At 46.4% G+C, this 16,200-nt stretch overlaps 1 protein-coding gene across 13 annotated transcripts in view; it reads right to left on the bottom strand.

Annotated features, from left to right (window-relative positions):
- Positions 1 to 16,200, bottom strand: part of ROBO3 (roundabout guidance receptor 3) — a 214,584-nt gene that overhangs the window by 28,182 nt on the left and 170,202 nt on the right. For all 13 annotated transcript variants that reach the window (XM_056860021.1, XM_056860024.1, XM_056860023.1 and 10 more), the window contains 2 exons: positions 8,415 to 8,620; positions 1,924 to 2,005 (listed from right to left, as the gene is read on the bottom strand). In XM_056860021.1, the coding sequence (XP_056715999.1) occupies positions 1,924 to 2,005; positions 8,415 to 8,620 (288 nt within the window). The remainder of the gene's footprint in view (positions 1 to 1,923; positions 2,006 to 8,414; positions 8,621 to 16,200) is intronic.

Raw genomic sequence — 16,200 nt, 5'->3', positions numbered from 1 at the left:
AGCTCTTCAAAAATAATTAAATATAACCTCATAAATAGATCGACAGGAAAGATCCATACCCACAGCTGACAGGAGAGAAGGTCCTGTGGTTAGCCTCAAGGACAGGTCAGTCTCAGTATAGGTCTCATGACCAACTGGTCTGTAAATGAATTCTGGTCTCAAAGACTTTGGAGGAATACGGAATCTGTGGGGACCGTGGGTTTTCTTATTCGCCGGGCTGTTTGTTTTCCAAAACCCATCTCGGCTGAAGGAGAGCTCTTTATTTTAAAAGAAAAGTCTATAAAACCCTGTGTGGGGTCCGGGAGGCCCCAGCTCACCACCACATCTTTGTGTCAACAACGTTATTCCTTGAGGTGGTTTCACATTTGACCGCCTGGGCCCAGCCCTGACTGCCAGGAATGTGCTCGCTGGGGCAGAAAGCAGAATGTGGCTTGTTGCGTTTTCAATGAGCCATTCTCAGACAGGAAGCCATGAGAGGCTCGGCTGAGGGCAGCAGGAATCGCTCTCCTGGAGACACGGGCGAGCTCAGGTTTTAAGCTGTGATTTCGTAAGTCCCCCAGTCAGCCAGAAATGTATCCTCTCCACTTTGGCTAGGAGGCCAACCACTCGCGAGGGAGCTAGAGGTGGTTGGTAGAGAACAGATTTTGCGCTGAATAGTGATGCATACTTGGGTCTGCTTAAGTGCTGTCCCGAGAGATGCAAATAGGGAAAAACAACAACATCAGACTTGACCCTTGGTTACCAAGGGAGAAACCCCGGCTCAACACTTTGCATGTCTAAAGGCTGGCAAAGGCCTCAGCCTGAGACCCTTGGAGAGCTGCAGGGTAGAGGGTAACTTTTAACCTCTGCTATGATTCTTGCCAATCACAGCAGCTGAGAGATCTAGATATCGGAAACCCAAATTAAAATCCCTGATAAAAACTGTAAACTGCTTTTTTTTTGTTTTTGTTTACAAAGGCAGGCTTTTGTGGATTTAGCCGTGTCATGTCTATTCTGTCTGGTAAAAGCTCTCTTGGGTCTTGGGCAGAGAAAGGTCTTCCCCAGTCCTGCCAGCCTTAAATTCCTAACCAGGGATTGAACTTGGGACCTTCTGTGGGCCAAGCAGATGCTCTTATTCAATTGTGGTGTGGCCATCTGTCTCTTAGCCTAAGCTACCTTAGTGGGTGGGTGTGAGGCTCCCAGTGTAATCCTAAACAGAGATAAACTCTTCTAAGTCCATGGAAGTCAATGAGTGGAGACGGGCATAACTCTGCTTAGGGTTGCACTGTAAATGATAGCTCTTTTCAAGAAAATGCAAGGGAAGAAAGCAAGCAAGCAAGCAAGAAATATGCCTATGGTTTTCCATCCAACATTGGGAATGATCGGGTGTCTGCCGAGGGCCATTGCCCAACCAAGGATCCTCTGCCAATTGAAAATGCTGGGTTGGGTCGATATCCCATTTCTCAACTGAAAAAGAAGGCAGAGTGCAAGAGGATCTCATGATCTGCTACCTCCTCCAGGCACTCTTCATGGGAAAATAGGAGACTGTACTGGTGACCCCTGTAATGTCAAAGGGGGCTTGGGCACAATCTCCTATTTCCAGCTGGGAAGACCACTGGAGGGTGAGGAACGCTGGGTTTTTCACACTTGTTTGGGCCCCGGTTCTACCAATGAAGCCAAAAGTTAAAAAGCTCCGATGCCTCCTCTGGGTGCCCCTCCTATGAGAACACCTCCAGTACCTACATCACAAGTATCTTTGAAGACTTCCACTTCCTGTTGGGAGGACTTCCACTTCCTGTTGGGAGGAGTCCGGGAGGGTGAGCAGCCCAGACTCTTTCATACTTTTTTTAGACCCACCAGCCCTGATGGGGCTAAACAGTGTAGCCATAATTCTGATGCATATGTGCCTGCCCCAACAATTGCCCTTCCTGAAGCGCTACTGACCTTGCACTGCCAGAAACCCACTCCACGTCGTCTCACCGGTGGAACTTGTTGCAACGCAAACATACAGTCCGGAGTCTGAAACCTGAAACATGCAGAAAGGAGGATATGGTTAATTTCCAACAATGGTGTAAGGAACTCTGGGAGTTGTCAGGGATGCCTTAGGCTGATCTTGCATTGAGCAGGGGATTGGATTAGATGGCCTGTATGGCCCCTTCCATTTCTATGATTCTATTTTCATGTCCCATATTTAGATGGTATGTTATATGGATCCTTTTCTTGGGGTGGGGGAGAGGGGAAAGCCATGGCTTGCCCCAAAAATGGAGACCTATGCTTAGTTCCAGTACATGTGACAAATCAGGATGTGGGATAACGGATGCCGATTGGTGTAGGACAAACCCCAATGCCCCTATGCACGAAGGACAGCCAGTGTGGTGTAGTGGTTAAGAGCGGTGGTTTGAAGAGGTGGACTCTAATCTGGAGAACCGGGTTTGATTCCCCACTCCTCCACATGAGCGGCAGTCTCTAACCTGAAGAACTGGGTTTGATTCCCCACTCCTCCACATGAGCGGCAGACTCTAATCTGGAGAACCGGGTTTGATTCCCACTCCTCCACATGAGCGGCGGAGGCTAATCTGGTGAGCCGGGTTGGTTTCCCCAGTCCTACAGATAAAGCTAGTTGGGTGACCTTGGGCTAGTAACAGTTCTCTCTGAAATCTCTTAGACCCACCTACCTCACAAGGTGTCTGGTGTGGGGAGGGGGAAGGTGATTGTAAGCCAGTCTGAGTCTCTCTTAAATGGTAGAGAAAGTCCTTCTCCTCCTCCTAATTGTAACTGTATTTTTTTAATTGTACACTGCCTCAGGAAGGCAGCATACAATCAGGAGGTTGTGCAGAAATATGTTAAATGATTAATTAAATAAAACTTGCGGAGTGAAAGGTTCTAACTTAGCCTTTCTCCGAGGGGCTTGAGACAGGACAAGGAAGCTGGCATCTCGGTAGGGACCTGTCCCCCATGCTGCAGGCAGGCAACAGTCTTGTAGTTTGCTATGCTGATGGCCATTATATAGGGGAGGGTGGGGATCGCTTTAATGTCCCCACCAGGTGGGCTCTAAGCTGAGGCTCAGGAGCCGCTGCCCCACTTTCCCCCATGAATCAGAGTGGCCTGATGAGGCGGCCCATCCTTGGGGACCATTAACTCATACTAGTCCTCCAATCCACCTGACAGCTCCAATTTTTTCCTGGGCAAAGAGCCACAACTGCTATAAAATGATGCTATTAGGCACACTGGGACCCGGCTGATGCATTAACCTCCTGACTCTGACACAATGAAGGCACAAAATCAACGTGAAATATTTCACTCCCTGCTGACTGCAGGCATCAATTTTTAAACAAATGTTTAGCGTGAGTTCTGTGTTTTGATAAGTAATTCATGAATAACCTCCACGTTACCCCGACGGTGGATCCAGTTCGGGTGCGGAGAAGGGGCAGGCTGCCGGACCCGCCATGATCAGGATTGCAGAGAGAGCTATGGACTAAACCAGCAAAGCCTCTGCCTCAGATCCTCGGCCTCAAGAGGTTCTCCTTGCCTCTGTAACTCAGGCTTCCACACTCCCCAGGCCAAAATTTATGCACCAAGAATACCCAAATCCCCAGAGCTAAATTATGCAAATCTAATGCTTTGCTAGACAAGTACTTATTATACACAATGCCCTGTGTTGCAGAGGTTCCAAGTTTTCAAAGAGATGTGACTTTTGAAGACTAGTTGACAAAGGGAAAACGAGAAAGGCATAGAATGGGGGGGGGGGGGGAATGAGGCCAGGCAGGCCTGGTAACTAAAATTCAGATCTTTCAGTCCAAGTTCTGCATTTACAATACAGATTTTGGCCTACTTTACTGAGCCGTTGCAAAGATACTTGATGCGAATGATGATGTGAACTTGACGTGTTTCTTATTGCCACAATTTTTACTTGCTCTTCCTACCCCTGATTCATATAAAGCCTTGCAATGCATACAAATCCCTTTGGGCTAATGCAAGCCCCTTGCATGAGAATTGTGAGGATTCTCAGCCCTAGAAGACTAATTCTGTAGCGTTTCTCATGCAAGGATCTTCACATTTGTATTTTTATTTATTGCTCACACCCCAAGCCATTCTTTTTAGAGAATAAAACTGCTACTATCATACTGCCCTTGTACAAATCTATGGTGAGACCACACTTGGAATACGGTGTACAGTTCTGGTCACACCTCTAAAAGGATATTGCAGAGCTTGAGAAGGTGCAGAAAAGGGCAACCAAAATGATCAGGAGACTACAGCAACTGCCCTATGAGGAGCGGTTAAAACACTTAGGGCTGTTTAGTTGGAAAGAAGGTGGTTAAGGGGAGACATGATAGAGGTCTATAAAATTATGCATGGTATGGAGAGAGTGGACAGGAAGAAGCTTTTATCCCTCTCTCATAATAGCAGAACGCAGGGTCATCTGCTGAAGCTGGAGGGTGAGAGATTTAAAACAGATAAAAGGAAGTATTTCTTCACACAACACACAGTTCAATTGTGGAACTCCCTGCCCCAGGAGGTGGTGATGGCTGCCAACTTGGAAGGCTTTAAGAGGGGAGTGGACATGTTTATGGAGGAGAAGCTTAGGTAAGGGGGTTGCATCAAGGCCAACATGAACCAGGCAGGTTTTTGAGGAGGACACAAAGGAAATGTGACATTGTGCAGGTGATCTGGGTTCCAGGCATAACAGCCAGCAAGGCAGAAAAGGCAGAATTTTATGAGTGAGCAGATCTTAAGAAGTTTGAGGATGGTGGAGTTGGAGGAATGCAGGTGATGGGTAAGGATGTAGTGCAGCAATCCTCAATGTGGTGCCTATGGGTACCAAGGCATGTGCCAATGGGCTTCCTGGCACCCGCTTATTTCTTCCCTGAACCATCTCATCCCCAAAACAAAGAGCTGATCCTGGCTTTCCTCCACTTCACTGGGAGCAGGAGGTGGTTCAGAAGAACCCAGGAAGTATCACTTTTGTGCTTGCAGGAAGTACACATCTGGAAACAGCTGCGTCCATCACAGGAAAGGGCTTAGCCTGGAAGCTCCTAACATTTTGAGGAACCTCTCAACATTTTGAGATTGGTCTGAGTTTTCACGAAAGCCATTTTGTGATTGAACCACAGAGTTGGAAGGTGCCATACAGGCCATCTAGTCCAACCCATGGGTTCCTCCCTTACCCTTGGCAGCCCATTTGATGGCCTAGAGACTATCTATTTTCACAATTCCCCAAATGCCCTCAGATTCAATAAGGTAGGAAATCCTTAATAAAAGACCAAAGGTGAGGTAGTGGCAGGAACGGTGAGGTCTTTGACACTAAAGACAAGGAGTCTCTGCTGGATCTAGAAATGGCCAAGAAACCAAAGTAAGAATTTATGGAGGGGCACCTCATGGTCAGAAATATGAGAGGTGAATTTTTTAGCCAGCAGAGTGCTCGACAGAGGTCTCAAGCCAGCTCTCCCAACCGTGTGCAGGTCAATCAGGAGATGGTTCTAAAATGGAAGACATCTCCTGCCAATGTCAAAGCACATCATTCTGGGAGAGACGCGGTCATTGTTTGCATGTGAACATCAGCAATGGTACTGTGGCTTTATTTAAAAGACATTTACAACGAGATGCTGACAGCTTCTTAATTCTTTGGAAGAAGACTGAAGATGTGTCACTGGAGAAGCTGAACATGAAAGAGAACCATGGCTTTGAGAGGCTTGCTCATACAGAGGGTTAATTACCGTCAAGCTCTTCTCGGCAAATTGCATATAACCTTGACCACAATGGAATTCACTGCAAAGTGTATTTAGGCTCTATCACAAAGGGACTGAAATTTGGCTCGTGTGCTTGGCTCTTTGTTTATTAATATTTACTTTGTCAAAAGTAAGAAAATGGCACTCGTCTGTTTGTAGCCACTGAAAACGCACACAAAGAAACGGCCGACTGCCAGTTAACAACATTAATTTCTTAATAAGCACACAGTCGCCCGGGCTGTTCTCTGGACTGCTTTTAGGAGAGTTTAACAATTCCTATTCAGTTCTGAATCAGGCAATTACAGGCTCTTTTTTTATCAAGTAATTTCATTACTTAGCAATTTGCCGCAATTATGAAAGCAAGCAATTCAATTCCTAACTATGTTGTGGAATTCACGTGCTTGCTGCCTGCGTGCTCCCTAGAGAGACTCGAATTTACCCAGATGCAGAATGAATTGTGAGCTGGACACATGTTCAAGTGCTCCCAAAATTAGTTCAAGAAACTAGGTGGAATGAAAAAAACTCCCAACATCCAGTCAGTTTATGTTGATTTCATCACGTAACAGGTGATTATGTGAACTGGTCTGCTGCTACTCTACCGGCCAAACTACACATTAAATTCTTTGATGCTGGCATCCCTGGACCCAGCTCACTTTCCCCACAGCCACACAGCAGCAGCTGGAAAAGGCATTCTTAAAGTCTCCGGAAGCATGATCGGGCTTGGAAGAACAGCAAAATGGGAGGAGGGGCTCCTACTCCACCACCACCCTGCACACTGAAACAATGTTGGGAGAGTAATTTGCGCTCTGTGATCAGATTGCACACATGAAGCTGCCTTATACTGAATCAGACCCTTAGCCCATCAAAGTCAGTATTGTCTACTCAGACCAGCAGCGGCTCTTCAGAGTCTCAGGCAGAGGTCTTTCACATCACCTACTTGCCTAGTCCCTTTAACTGGAGAGGCCAGGGACTGAACCTGGGACCTTCTGCATGCCAAGCAAATGCTCTACCACTGAGCCACAGCCCCTCCCCTGAATTGGTGATCAGATTCCCCAGGAAACAATTTAGGTGTTTTTTTTTTCAGCAGGTGTGCGTGTTTGGAGGGAATGACTTAGAAGAGGTAATTCTCTCCTTAAAGGAGCCCCATGGCGCAGAGTGGTAAGCTGCAGTATTGCAGTCAAAGCTCTGCTCGCACCCTGAGTTCGATCCAAATGGAAGTCAGTTTGAGTTAGCTGGCTCAAGGTTGACTCAGCCTTCCATCCTTCCGAGGTCGGTAAAATGAAGACCCAGCTTGCTGGGGAGAAAGTGTAGATGACTGGGGAAGCCAATGCCAAACCATCCCATAAACATAGTCTGCCTAGTAAAAGTCAGGATGTGACGTCACCTCATGGGTCAGTAATGATCCGGTGCTTGCCCAAGGGATTATCTTTACCTAACTCTCTCCTTCCGCGCCATCTTCTGACAGAAAATGCAACCTGGTTAGCTGCTATTAGCTGCAGTAGGGAAAAAAGACAGACATTTGACTTGGACCTGTCTTTTTCCTTAGTGGGGCTAACAACAGTTCAGTGAAGGGGCAATGTCTGTGTGGGAAATGGTGATGTGTAACATGAAGTTTGGTTCTTTAGGGCCTGCTTTAAATGCTAGAAAAGAGAGACAAGGCTATATAATGACAGCTGGGCCAATTCATGCCACCCTCTTCTAAATCAGTTTTCTGGAAAGCGCACTAGTACACAGGCCTTTTTACCTGATTACCTCAGGTAGCTTGTGGAATCCATCCCCTCACTTTCGTTTGCTTGAATCTGGGAGTTGGCATTTCCCCCCCTCTAGTTTCATGGCAAAGTATCTATATTTCACAGACAACAGGGTCATGCGCAGATGCACTTGTACTAAATAAGCAAGGGACCCCATCCTGTGTGCCTATATGAGGCTGAAGGGGGCACGTATCAGTCAACTTCATCATACTGCTAAGGGACACCTGCACAGCAACTATCCTATGAATCCCACAACAGATTTGTCTGATCTAAGCCCAGACGAAACCATTCAGCTATGAGGTCTGCGAGCTTCCTAATGCACCTCATCACAGATTCACAGCCAAATGTTCTTAATAGCAAGCAGTACAATACCAAGAAAGCAGATTAACACCTAAAGCTGCCTTTTAAAGAGGCAGACCATTGGTGTATCCAGGTATGGCCTGCTCTGACTGGGCAACAGTATTGCCTGCTCTGACTGGGGAGGAGCTGTGGCTCAGTGATAGAGCATCTGCTTTGCAAGCAGAAGGTCCCAGGTTCAATCCCCGGCATCTCCAATTAAAGGGACTAGGCAAGTAGGTGATGTGAAAGACCTCTGCCTCAGACCCTGAGAACCTGGAGAGCCGCTGCCGGTCTGAGTAGACAATACTGTCTTTGATGGACCAAGGGTCTGATTCAGTATAAGGCAGCTTCATGTGTACATGTGTGTAACAGCTCTCCAGAGGTCTTCTGCATCACCCTGATCCTGTTAACTGCAGATGGTGGGTATTGAACCTGGGACCTTCTGCCTGCAAAGCAGATGTTCTACCCGAGCCACAGCCCTACTACTTCTTCTACTTGCCATTTTTGCGGGGAGGTGGGTGCGTCGGCATTATGAAGAACACAGCAGGTTTGCTGTTGCAAGAGACAACATTTTCTGATTTCACACGCTCTGGCTAGAATTGGAAGGAGGCCAACATACCTGTAGGTTTGTAATCTGTAGAGTTCCATTGTCTAACAGACTGACTCTCGGGTCGCTGCCCACAATCCTTTGCCCATCTTTTAGCCACTGGATGCTGGGCAGGGGGTTTCCGGTCACATGACACTGCAGCTGGGCTGTAGAATCTAGAGCAAGAGTTTGATTGGTTGGCCCTCGGCGAATGATGGGTGGAATACGATCTGATGTCACTTTAAGAAAAACACAGAATAGAAAAATAACAGCATAACAATGGGTACTGTTGTTATCGCAATTAAATACCATTTCCTTCAGTAGCAGCAGCAGTAGGCAAAAATACATTTTGAACCAACAGCCATTTTAGGTGGAAAACATTTCAAGATTCAGAAATGAGGGTTAGAGGAATGTGGGAGGATCTTGATGTATCTATATATGGACCAACGTTAATTTCAGGATCAGTTACCCAATGCTGTATTTCTTTTACTTTGCATAAATTACTAAAGAAAATACTGTAACACTGTGCATGTTTTTATTTGCGCGCGCGCGCACACACACACACACAAACTTTGTGTTGTCTATGGGCACAATATTAAGGTACTTACTGCAGATTCAATTCAGGATCAAATAAAACTGCACAGACTGTACAGAAATATAAATATATGGGTTTCTCCACTGTGTAAGAAACCAAACCCAAAGCACATAGAAAAACGGGGCCCTGCATAGGGTGCTGTTTGTTTTTACTAGAGATAAATCCTGAAACTTTTTTTCACTACCGGAGCTGAATTTTGGTTTATGTTAAGAAAAGTGATTCTGAGCATGTACAGAGCACGTTTTATTCAGCAAAGAACAACACAGTGTACCCAACCTCTAGTATACCCTTATCATTAAGGGTGTAGGCTTACAGGGCTTATCCCATTGTTCTCATACAGGCCTGAGCCTAGGCTTGCAAGCCCCGTAGCTCCACCGGCGGGAACTTTCTGGGACCATGGCTGCGGCACGGGATGCACGCACGCACCTGATGCAACGAGTGCGCCTGATGCAATGTGCCTTCGTCACTCCTGGGTATACCCAGAAACGACACGGATTCTCTAGCCATGTGCCTTCGTCACTCCTGGGTGTACCCAGAAGCGACACGGATGCTCTAGCCATCTTGGCTAAAACTCTATGGTTTCCAAAGAGTTTTATCCAAGATTGCCAGAGCGTCCGCGTCACTTTCGGGTTTACCCAAAAGTGACGTGTGCACGTGCACGCGCGTACAGAGTGCCCGCCGCCCATCAGCTGGCTGGTGGGCAGCATGGTGGATCGGCAGGATTTTACCCACCACCACCGGGCACTTGGCAACCCTACCTGAGCCCTAGTACCTCTTTTTGTTGGAAACGAACCAGCATTGTCACCTTTTCTGCAAATGTTAACGTGCAGACCAAAGGACTTTGTCCTTCTTCACAACAATCCACTCTTGGATGTCCTGCCTGCATAAAAATGCTGCTTGAGCAAGGGTCCGCTCACCTAAGCAGTGAACTCCTGTGCGCTACTATGCTCTTTTCTATTTATTTTGTTTTATCACATTTTCATTTATTATTTTAATTGATAATCTGCCTTTTTCACTGGAACCCAAGGCGGATTACAATGTGATAAAAAAAAAACTTTCAGTCAATCGGTTAAGCGTATTACAAAATACAGAAACATATGGAGCTAACAACAAAGATACCCAGTCAGACAAAATAATGCAGTTGGGCTGGGATTGTAGAATGGGGAAGGGGCAGAATGCATGTAAATATATCTGTTTAAGGTAGCAAGACAATCGGTGTGTGAAAGACTTGATCCCTAATAAAAGCTACATTTGTATTTGCATGGCATTTATTTATTTATATCTCGCTTTTCTCCCCAGTTGGGACTCAAAGGTGGCTTAGAACATCATTCTCCCCGCCTTCATTTTCTCACAACAATCCTGTGAGGTAGGCCAAGCTGAGTTTGTGATGGGCCCAAGGTCATCCAGCAAGGTTCCACGGCAGAAGTAGGGATTCGAACCTGGGTCAGCCAGGGTCCTTGTCCACCACTCTGCCCAATACACTGGCTCTCATTTCACTGCAGCTTTGCTACTTCTACCAGAATGCCCTCCTGAAACAATCTGTTTTGCACATTTTGCAAAATGACAGAAGAGAGAGGGCCTTCCTAATAATCTCTGGGCATGTAGACCATTCCACAATGTAGGAGCCGACATAGAGAATGCATGTGGACAGGCAAGTGCCAATTTTCCATGATAAAACTCACCAGTTAGTTAATTTGACATTGTGCTAATTCCTGGCGCAGGCCTGAACACTGTTTTGTCACAACCAACTACGAATTGGGGAAGGGCTGTGGCTCAGTGGTAGAACATCTGCTTGGCATGCAGAAGGTCCCAGGTTCAATCCCCGGCATCTCCAGTTCAAGGGACCAGGCAAGTAGGTGATGTGAAAGACCCCTGCCTGAGACCCTGGAGAGCCGCTGCCGGTCTGAGTAGACAATACTGACTTTGATGGACTAAGGGTCTGATTCAGTATAAGGCAGCTTCACGTGTTCATGTGAATTGGAGAGTGATGGTGTACACAACAAAGGCCAATGAAACACTCTTTCTCGACATCTTTAAACCAGAATACCCTTTTCAGTTCCTAATCATTTCTCCAGACATTGCATTTCCTTTTGGCCTCTCTTACCAATCACACGCTTTCACGGTGCCCCTTCCTGCTATTTCTCAAATAGGCCCAACAGGAAGAATGCTGGAGCATTTTCAATCTTGTTCAAGCGGAGAGGTTGCTCTCATTCCTCCAGGGCTGCACGGCTTCTGTCAAGTCCCATCCCCTCCTCCCGCTCCAAAATTGATCTTTGCAGCATCTTAAAAGCCTCCTGCATGACAGATCACAATTTGCCTCTTTTCTGCCATCGTAGCTGCAGGTGATGGGACTCATATCCATCAGCTTGTTTAGTAACGCGTAATTAAATAGTCAATTAAAGGCAAGTATTAATTGATTACCTGGAGATGCACTGCCCGGGAACTGCGGGCAGCAGTGAATGTGTCAACACACACACCTTTAATCTGAGCTATCACCTGCCTCATCCAAAAGGATGGAAAGAATTTCAACGAGTGACTAAATTATGGGTGGAAGGTTTCACATCACAGCTAATACGGAATGTGCACAACATTCTTACCAAAAGAAGATTAGAGAATCGTTTGATTCTATGAAAAACCACTTCGTACCATGTAAAGGCTCTGAGCCCTCACCTGGATGGCCCAGGCTAGCCTGATCTCATCAGATCTCAGAAGCTAAGCAGGGTCAGTCCTGGCTAGTACTTGGATGGGAGACCACCAAGGAATACCAGGGTTGCTATGCAGAGGCAGGCACTGGCAAACCACCTCTGTTAGTCTCTTGCCTTGAAAACCCTACTGGGTCAAGTCATCTGAGACTTGACAGCACTTTACACACACACAAAGACTCTGACCTCGATGGCCCAGGTTAGCCCAGTCTCATCAGATCCTGGCTGCTAAGCAGGGTCAGCAGTAGTTAGTACTTGGATGGGAGACCTCCAAGGAAGTCCAGGGTTGCTAAACGCCTCTGAACATCTCTGGCCTTGAAAACCCTACAGGATCAGCTGCGACTTAACAGCACTTTCTACCACCATGTAAAGCATGGAAGAAAACACCTGATGGTTCGGCCCAAATGTCCATCTAATCCAACATTGTGTTTTCATTGGTGGCCATTCAGTGGTTTCTGGGGTGCTTACAAACAGAATGTGAAAGCAGAAGCCCTCTTTCTTTTTGTCACCAGCATCTAGCTTTCAGAGGTATACTGCCTCTGAACTCGGAAGTTCTTTCTGGCCATCCTATGTAATGGTATGTAGGAGGAAGTAAGGCTGGAGGAATGTCAGAAGTTGGAGGAAGAACCACTCAAATGGGGGGAAAGGGCTGCTTAGGGTGGAGGAAAGCTTCAAATTTTGCTCAGTAGGATTCAGGGCAAGAGCAACTGACAGACTTTTTTTTTCATGAACTCCCCAGGAGAGTCACTTTCTCTTAGGACACAGGTAGTCTTATAAAGTCCAACCGTTGTACTAGACACCCACGTTTGCTCAGAGTCTTCCTGTAGGGTATACAAGCTGATTCATACATTACAGAGTGCACACAGTCTGGATCTGGGATCCCCACCCTGTGTAACAGTCAGGCACGTATAGCAGGTTCTCCTCAATGCCCACACATGGAATGCCAGTTTTGGACTGAGACAGTGACACACATTTTTCCAAACTGAAACAGCCCTAGGGACAGCTATTTGCTCTGTTTTGGAAAGTAACGTGTAGCTCGCCAATACATACACAGTTCCCAATGAGACAAGCACCCTCCCCTGTGCCTACCTGGGCTGTTTTAGGCCAGGGAAATGGTGCAGGGGGGGAGGGGGAAGGAGTATACCCCCTTTCTCTGCATGCTGCACTTTCTATCTGGATTGTGCCTTTGCATGCCTGCAGAACACACTTTTCCACGCAACCTAGGGACATCCCTTGGGAAAATGTAGCATGCAGTTAGGCCCTTTAAGTGCAAAACATGCACGTGTTAACCAGATCTTCAGAGGGAAGGTATCCGCGGGTGGGGGCAGAAGGCTGAAAAGAAGCTCGGCTCTGCAAGCAGGCAGGCAGGCTCCGTTTTTGCTCACATACTGAAAACTCTCGCTTTCGTTTCCCACTCTTGTCTACCTGTCTATCACCGCAAACAAAGAGAAGCCATTACGCAGAAATTGCTTGTTATGAGAGGGCGACAGTTAAAGATTTCTTATTCAGAGATGAGGGGCCCGCGTGGAATTAATATGGCAGAAGGCATCAATCATCAGCTACGGACTTGGCTATTATTTAACACAATAAGAGAAATGCGTATCGGTCCAGTGATACAAAACGTTAAGAAGTGACCTAGTAATGAGAAATCAATTTGGCTGTTATTAAATACTCTGCCTGCCACGTTGTTTACAGTTGAGGAATTTGCTTCACAGGCGTACACACAAAAATTAAGAAGTGACATTAAAGAACAGATAGGAAATATGCAAATCACATGCAAATCATTTCTCCCCCCACCGCACAACAAGAAACACTTTCCTCTTTGCTGTGTAATTTTAAAATATGCCTTATACATATTTTAAATTTACTGGGTGGTTTAGTGAAACCTAGTCAAACAGTGCTGGGAAACCTGGTCAAACACTGGCTCTCCAGGGAAATTTTTTACCCTTTCCAGCATGGTGCAGTGGTTAAGAGGGGTGGTTTGGAGGGGTGGAATCTAATCTGGAGAACCAGGTTTGATTCCCCACTCCTCCACATGAGCGGCGGAGGCTACTCTGGTGACCTGGATTTGTTTCCCCGCTCCTACACATGAAGCCAGCTGGGTTACTTTGGGCAAGTCACAGCTCTCTTAGAGCTCTCTCAGCCCCACCTACCTCACAGGGTGTCTGTTGTGGGGAGGGGAAGGGAAGGTGATTGTAAGCCGGTTTGATTCTTCCTTAAGTGGTAGAGAAAGTTGGCATATAAAAACCAATTCTTCTTCTTCCCTCTCCTGCCTTTCTTATTGAAAAAAGCCACCTCTGAATGCCCCCCTCAATGGGGAGAAATGAGAGATATCTGTACATTTCCTTAGCTAGGGCAAAAGCCGCTTCAGAGGGGCTTTTTCCAATGAGAAAATGGCAGGGCCAGAAAATGGTAAGGTTGCTGTCTATGCTCAGGCTGTTCCACTCCTTGCTAAAACAACCCTGGCACCTAGATTTGCAAAGGGGGGAGGGAAGTTTAATATAAAAAGGGGGAAGAAATCCTTACCTGCAGCTGAGCCTTTAGCTCTGCAGGGAAAGGGGAGGAGGAGGGAGCAGGCATGCTCAAGGACTTCCCGCTCTGTGACTGATGTCTGAGCACAGCCTAGATCTCTGAGCACAGCAAAGAGGCTTTCAAGGGGTCAAAGCTAAACCAAGGAAGTTATTATTTAAAGTTACAAATGGGCAAAAGCTTCCTCTAAAAAAAAAAAGCTGTTCCTATTCAAGTTGAACGTTTCAGGTTGTTAATATGTCTAAAGCGAAATACAGACAGAGATTTGGGCTTGGTAAAAGGGTTGTAGAAGTTTCTGTCGGCTGCAAGGAAATTTCTGATTTCCCCCCATTAATTTTTGGAGCATCGTCAGGAAATATAGCAGCCTCACTCACCGAAGAGGGCTTCCAGCCATCTTTATTAAACCCCAGGGTCCATCATGGCAGGATCGGAGCACAGCCTGATGTTCTCTGGTTCACTCAAGGTCCAATGATCAAAGGAACTCTATAAATGCTCACCTGGCACAAAAACTGGCACTGAGGGGTTATATTGGGCCTTTTCTCAAGACTTACCCATTGAAAACTGTTCACTTGTTTCATTCTGGAAAATAAGTTCTTTCATCTCTCCTTTGCCATCGTTAAAGGTCCTTAAAGACTGGATCTTGGAATGTGTTAATCCTTACAGTGCCACTGGACTCCTGTTTAACATTCTTGCTTGGTTATGGGTTTGAGTCCTACAGTTTCCCTAGCTGAGGGACCGGCAAGGGATTGTTCCTTAGGAAAGGACCATCGTTGCCAATAGGATCATGTGTAGCAGCTATGTAAGGCAATGCAACATCTTGTGGCTGTGCTTTCTTACTAGAGCAAGTCAGATCTTTATCATTTGGCTCGTAAGGTCTAGCCAGCCAACCGTTCCATTACAACAAAGCAGAGATGCGGCGTAGAATTAAATACAAATCATGCAGTGTAGAATTAAATACAAATCTGTAAATCAAGCCCATTGTTGGTGAGACTGTCATCCATGCATCTGAACAAGCCGGCAGCAGCGTCAACGAACTCAATATGCCACGTGTTCCCCTCACTCTGGTTGAGAAGAGCTTAGCGCTCGCGCTTCTCTAGACCCTTGATGTCGGTGCCAGTCTGATTGCGGATCAATGCCATTGATCAGATAGCGCTGGAGGGGGCTTGCTGTGACACTATGAGAAATGACACTAAATAACTGCCCTATTGAACGGAGGCAAACCCCAGAACACAGGCAGACAGAGGAAAGGAAAACGGGAGGTGGGGGAGGGGAGGGCCAGGGCACAATGGATTAAAGGCACTCCTGTCTTGAGACATTTGCAGAAACAGCCATTAATCAAGTGTGAAATATCATCACCTTTTCTTTGGCCAGCTAACTGACCGTATATACATTCAGACATAATGCACAACCACACTTTATTTTAACTATGGTTAGTTTACGAAACCAGGATTCAGCTTGGAGACACTAACTCAGATCCTGGCTTGCCTTAACAAATGCTGGTTACCTCTCTGCCCTGATGAAGGATCTTCGTAGTGCAGCGTACGCCCTCGGACAATCACACTAACTATGATTTAATTAAACCATGGATTTACATTATGTGTGAACCAAGCCACACTGGCGGTAAAGTGGGAGCCCAGGAATCGCTAGCAGCAGATACAGAATTATTGTTCTCTTTCTGGCATGGCTCCATCAATTTACCTAGAGAATGATTTGAGGGTGCATAATACTCATGCGTTGCCAAAGCTAAAGGCCAAAGCAGAAGTGAGGATGGGATTTCTGTGATCGGAAATCCCAATTCTACCCCCCCCCACACACACACCCTTTTGAATAGCTGGCAAATGGGAGACTGATTCAAATTAGGATCACAGCAGGGTGGGAGAGGATTTTTACATTTTAAATTATTTTTTACAAAAAACTGCCGAAAAAAAACCTTTCATTGTTATAGCAGCACATTAAGGAACATATAAGGTCCAATCTCATCTCAAACGTTATC

This window comes from Euleptes europaea, chromosome 14, assembly GCF_029931775.1.
Source record: "Euleptes europaea isolate rEulEur1 chromosome 14, rEulEur1.hap1, whole genome shotgun sequence".
Taxonomy (NCBI): Eukaryota; Metazoa; Chordata; class Lepidosauria; order Squamata; family Sphaerodactylidae; genus Euleptes; species Euleptes europaea.
Note: the sequence above shows the minus strand (reverse complement) of the source record. Positions and strands in the feature narration are given on the sequence as shown.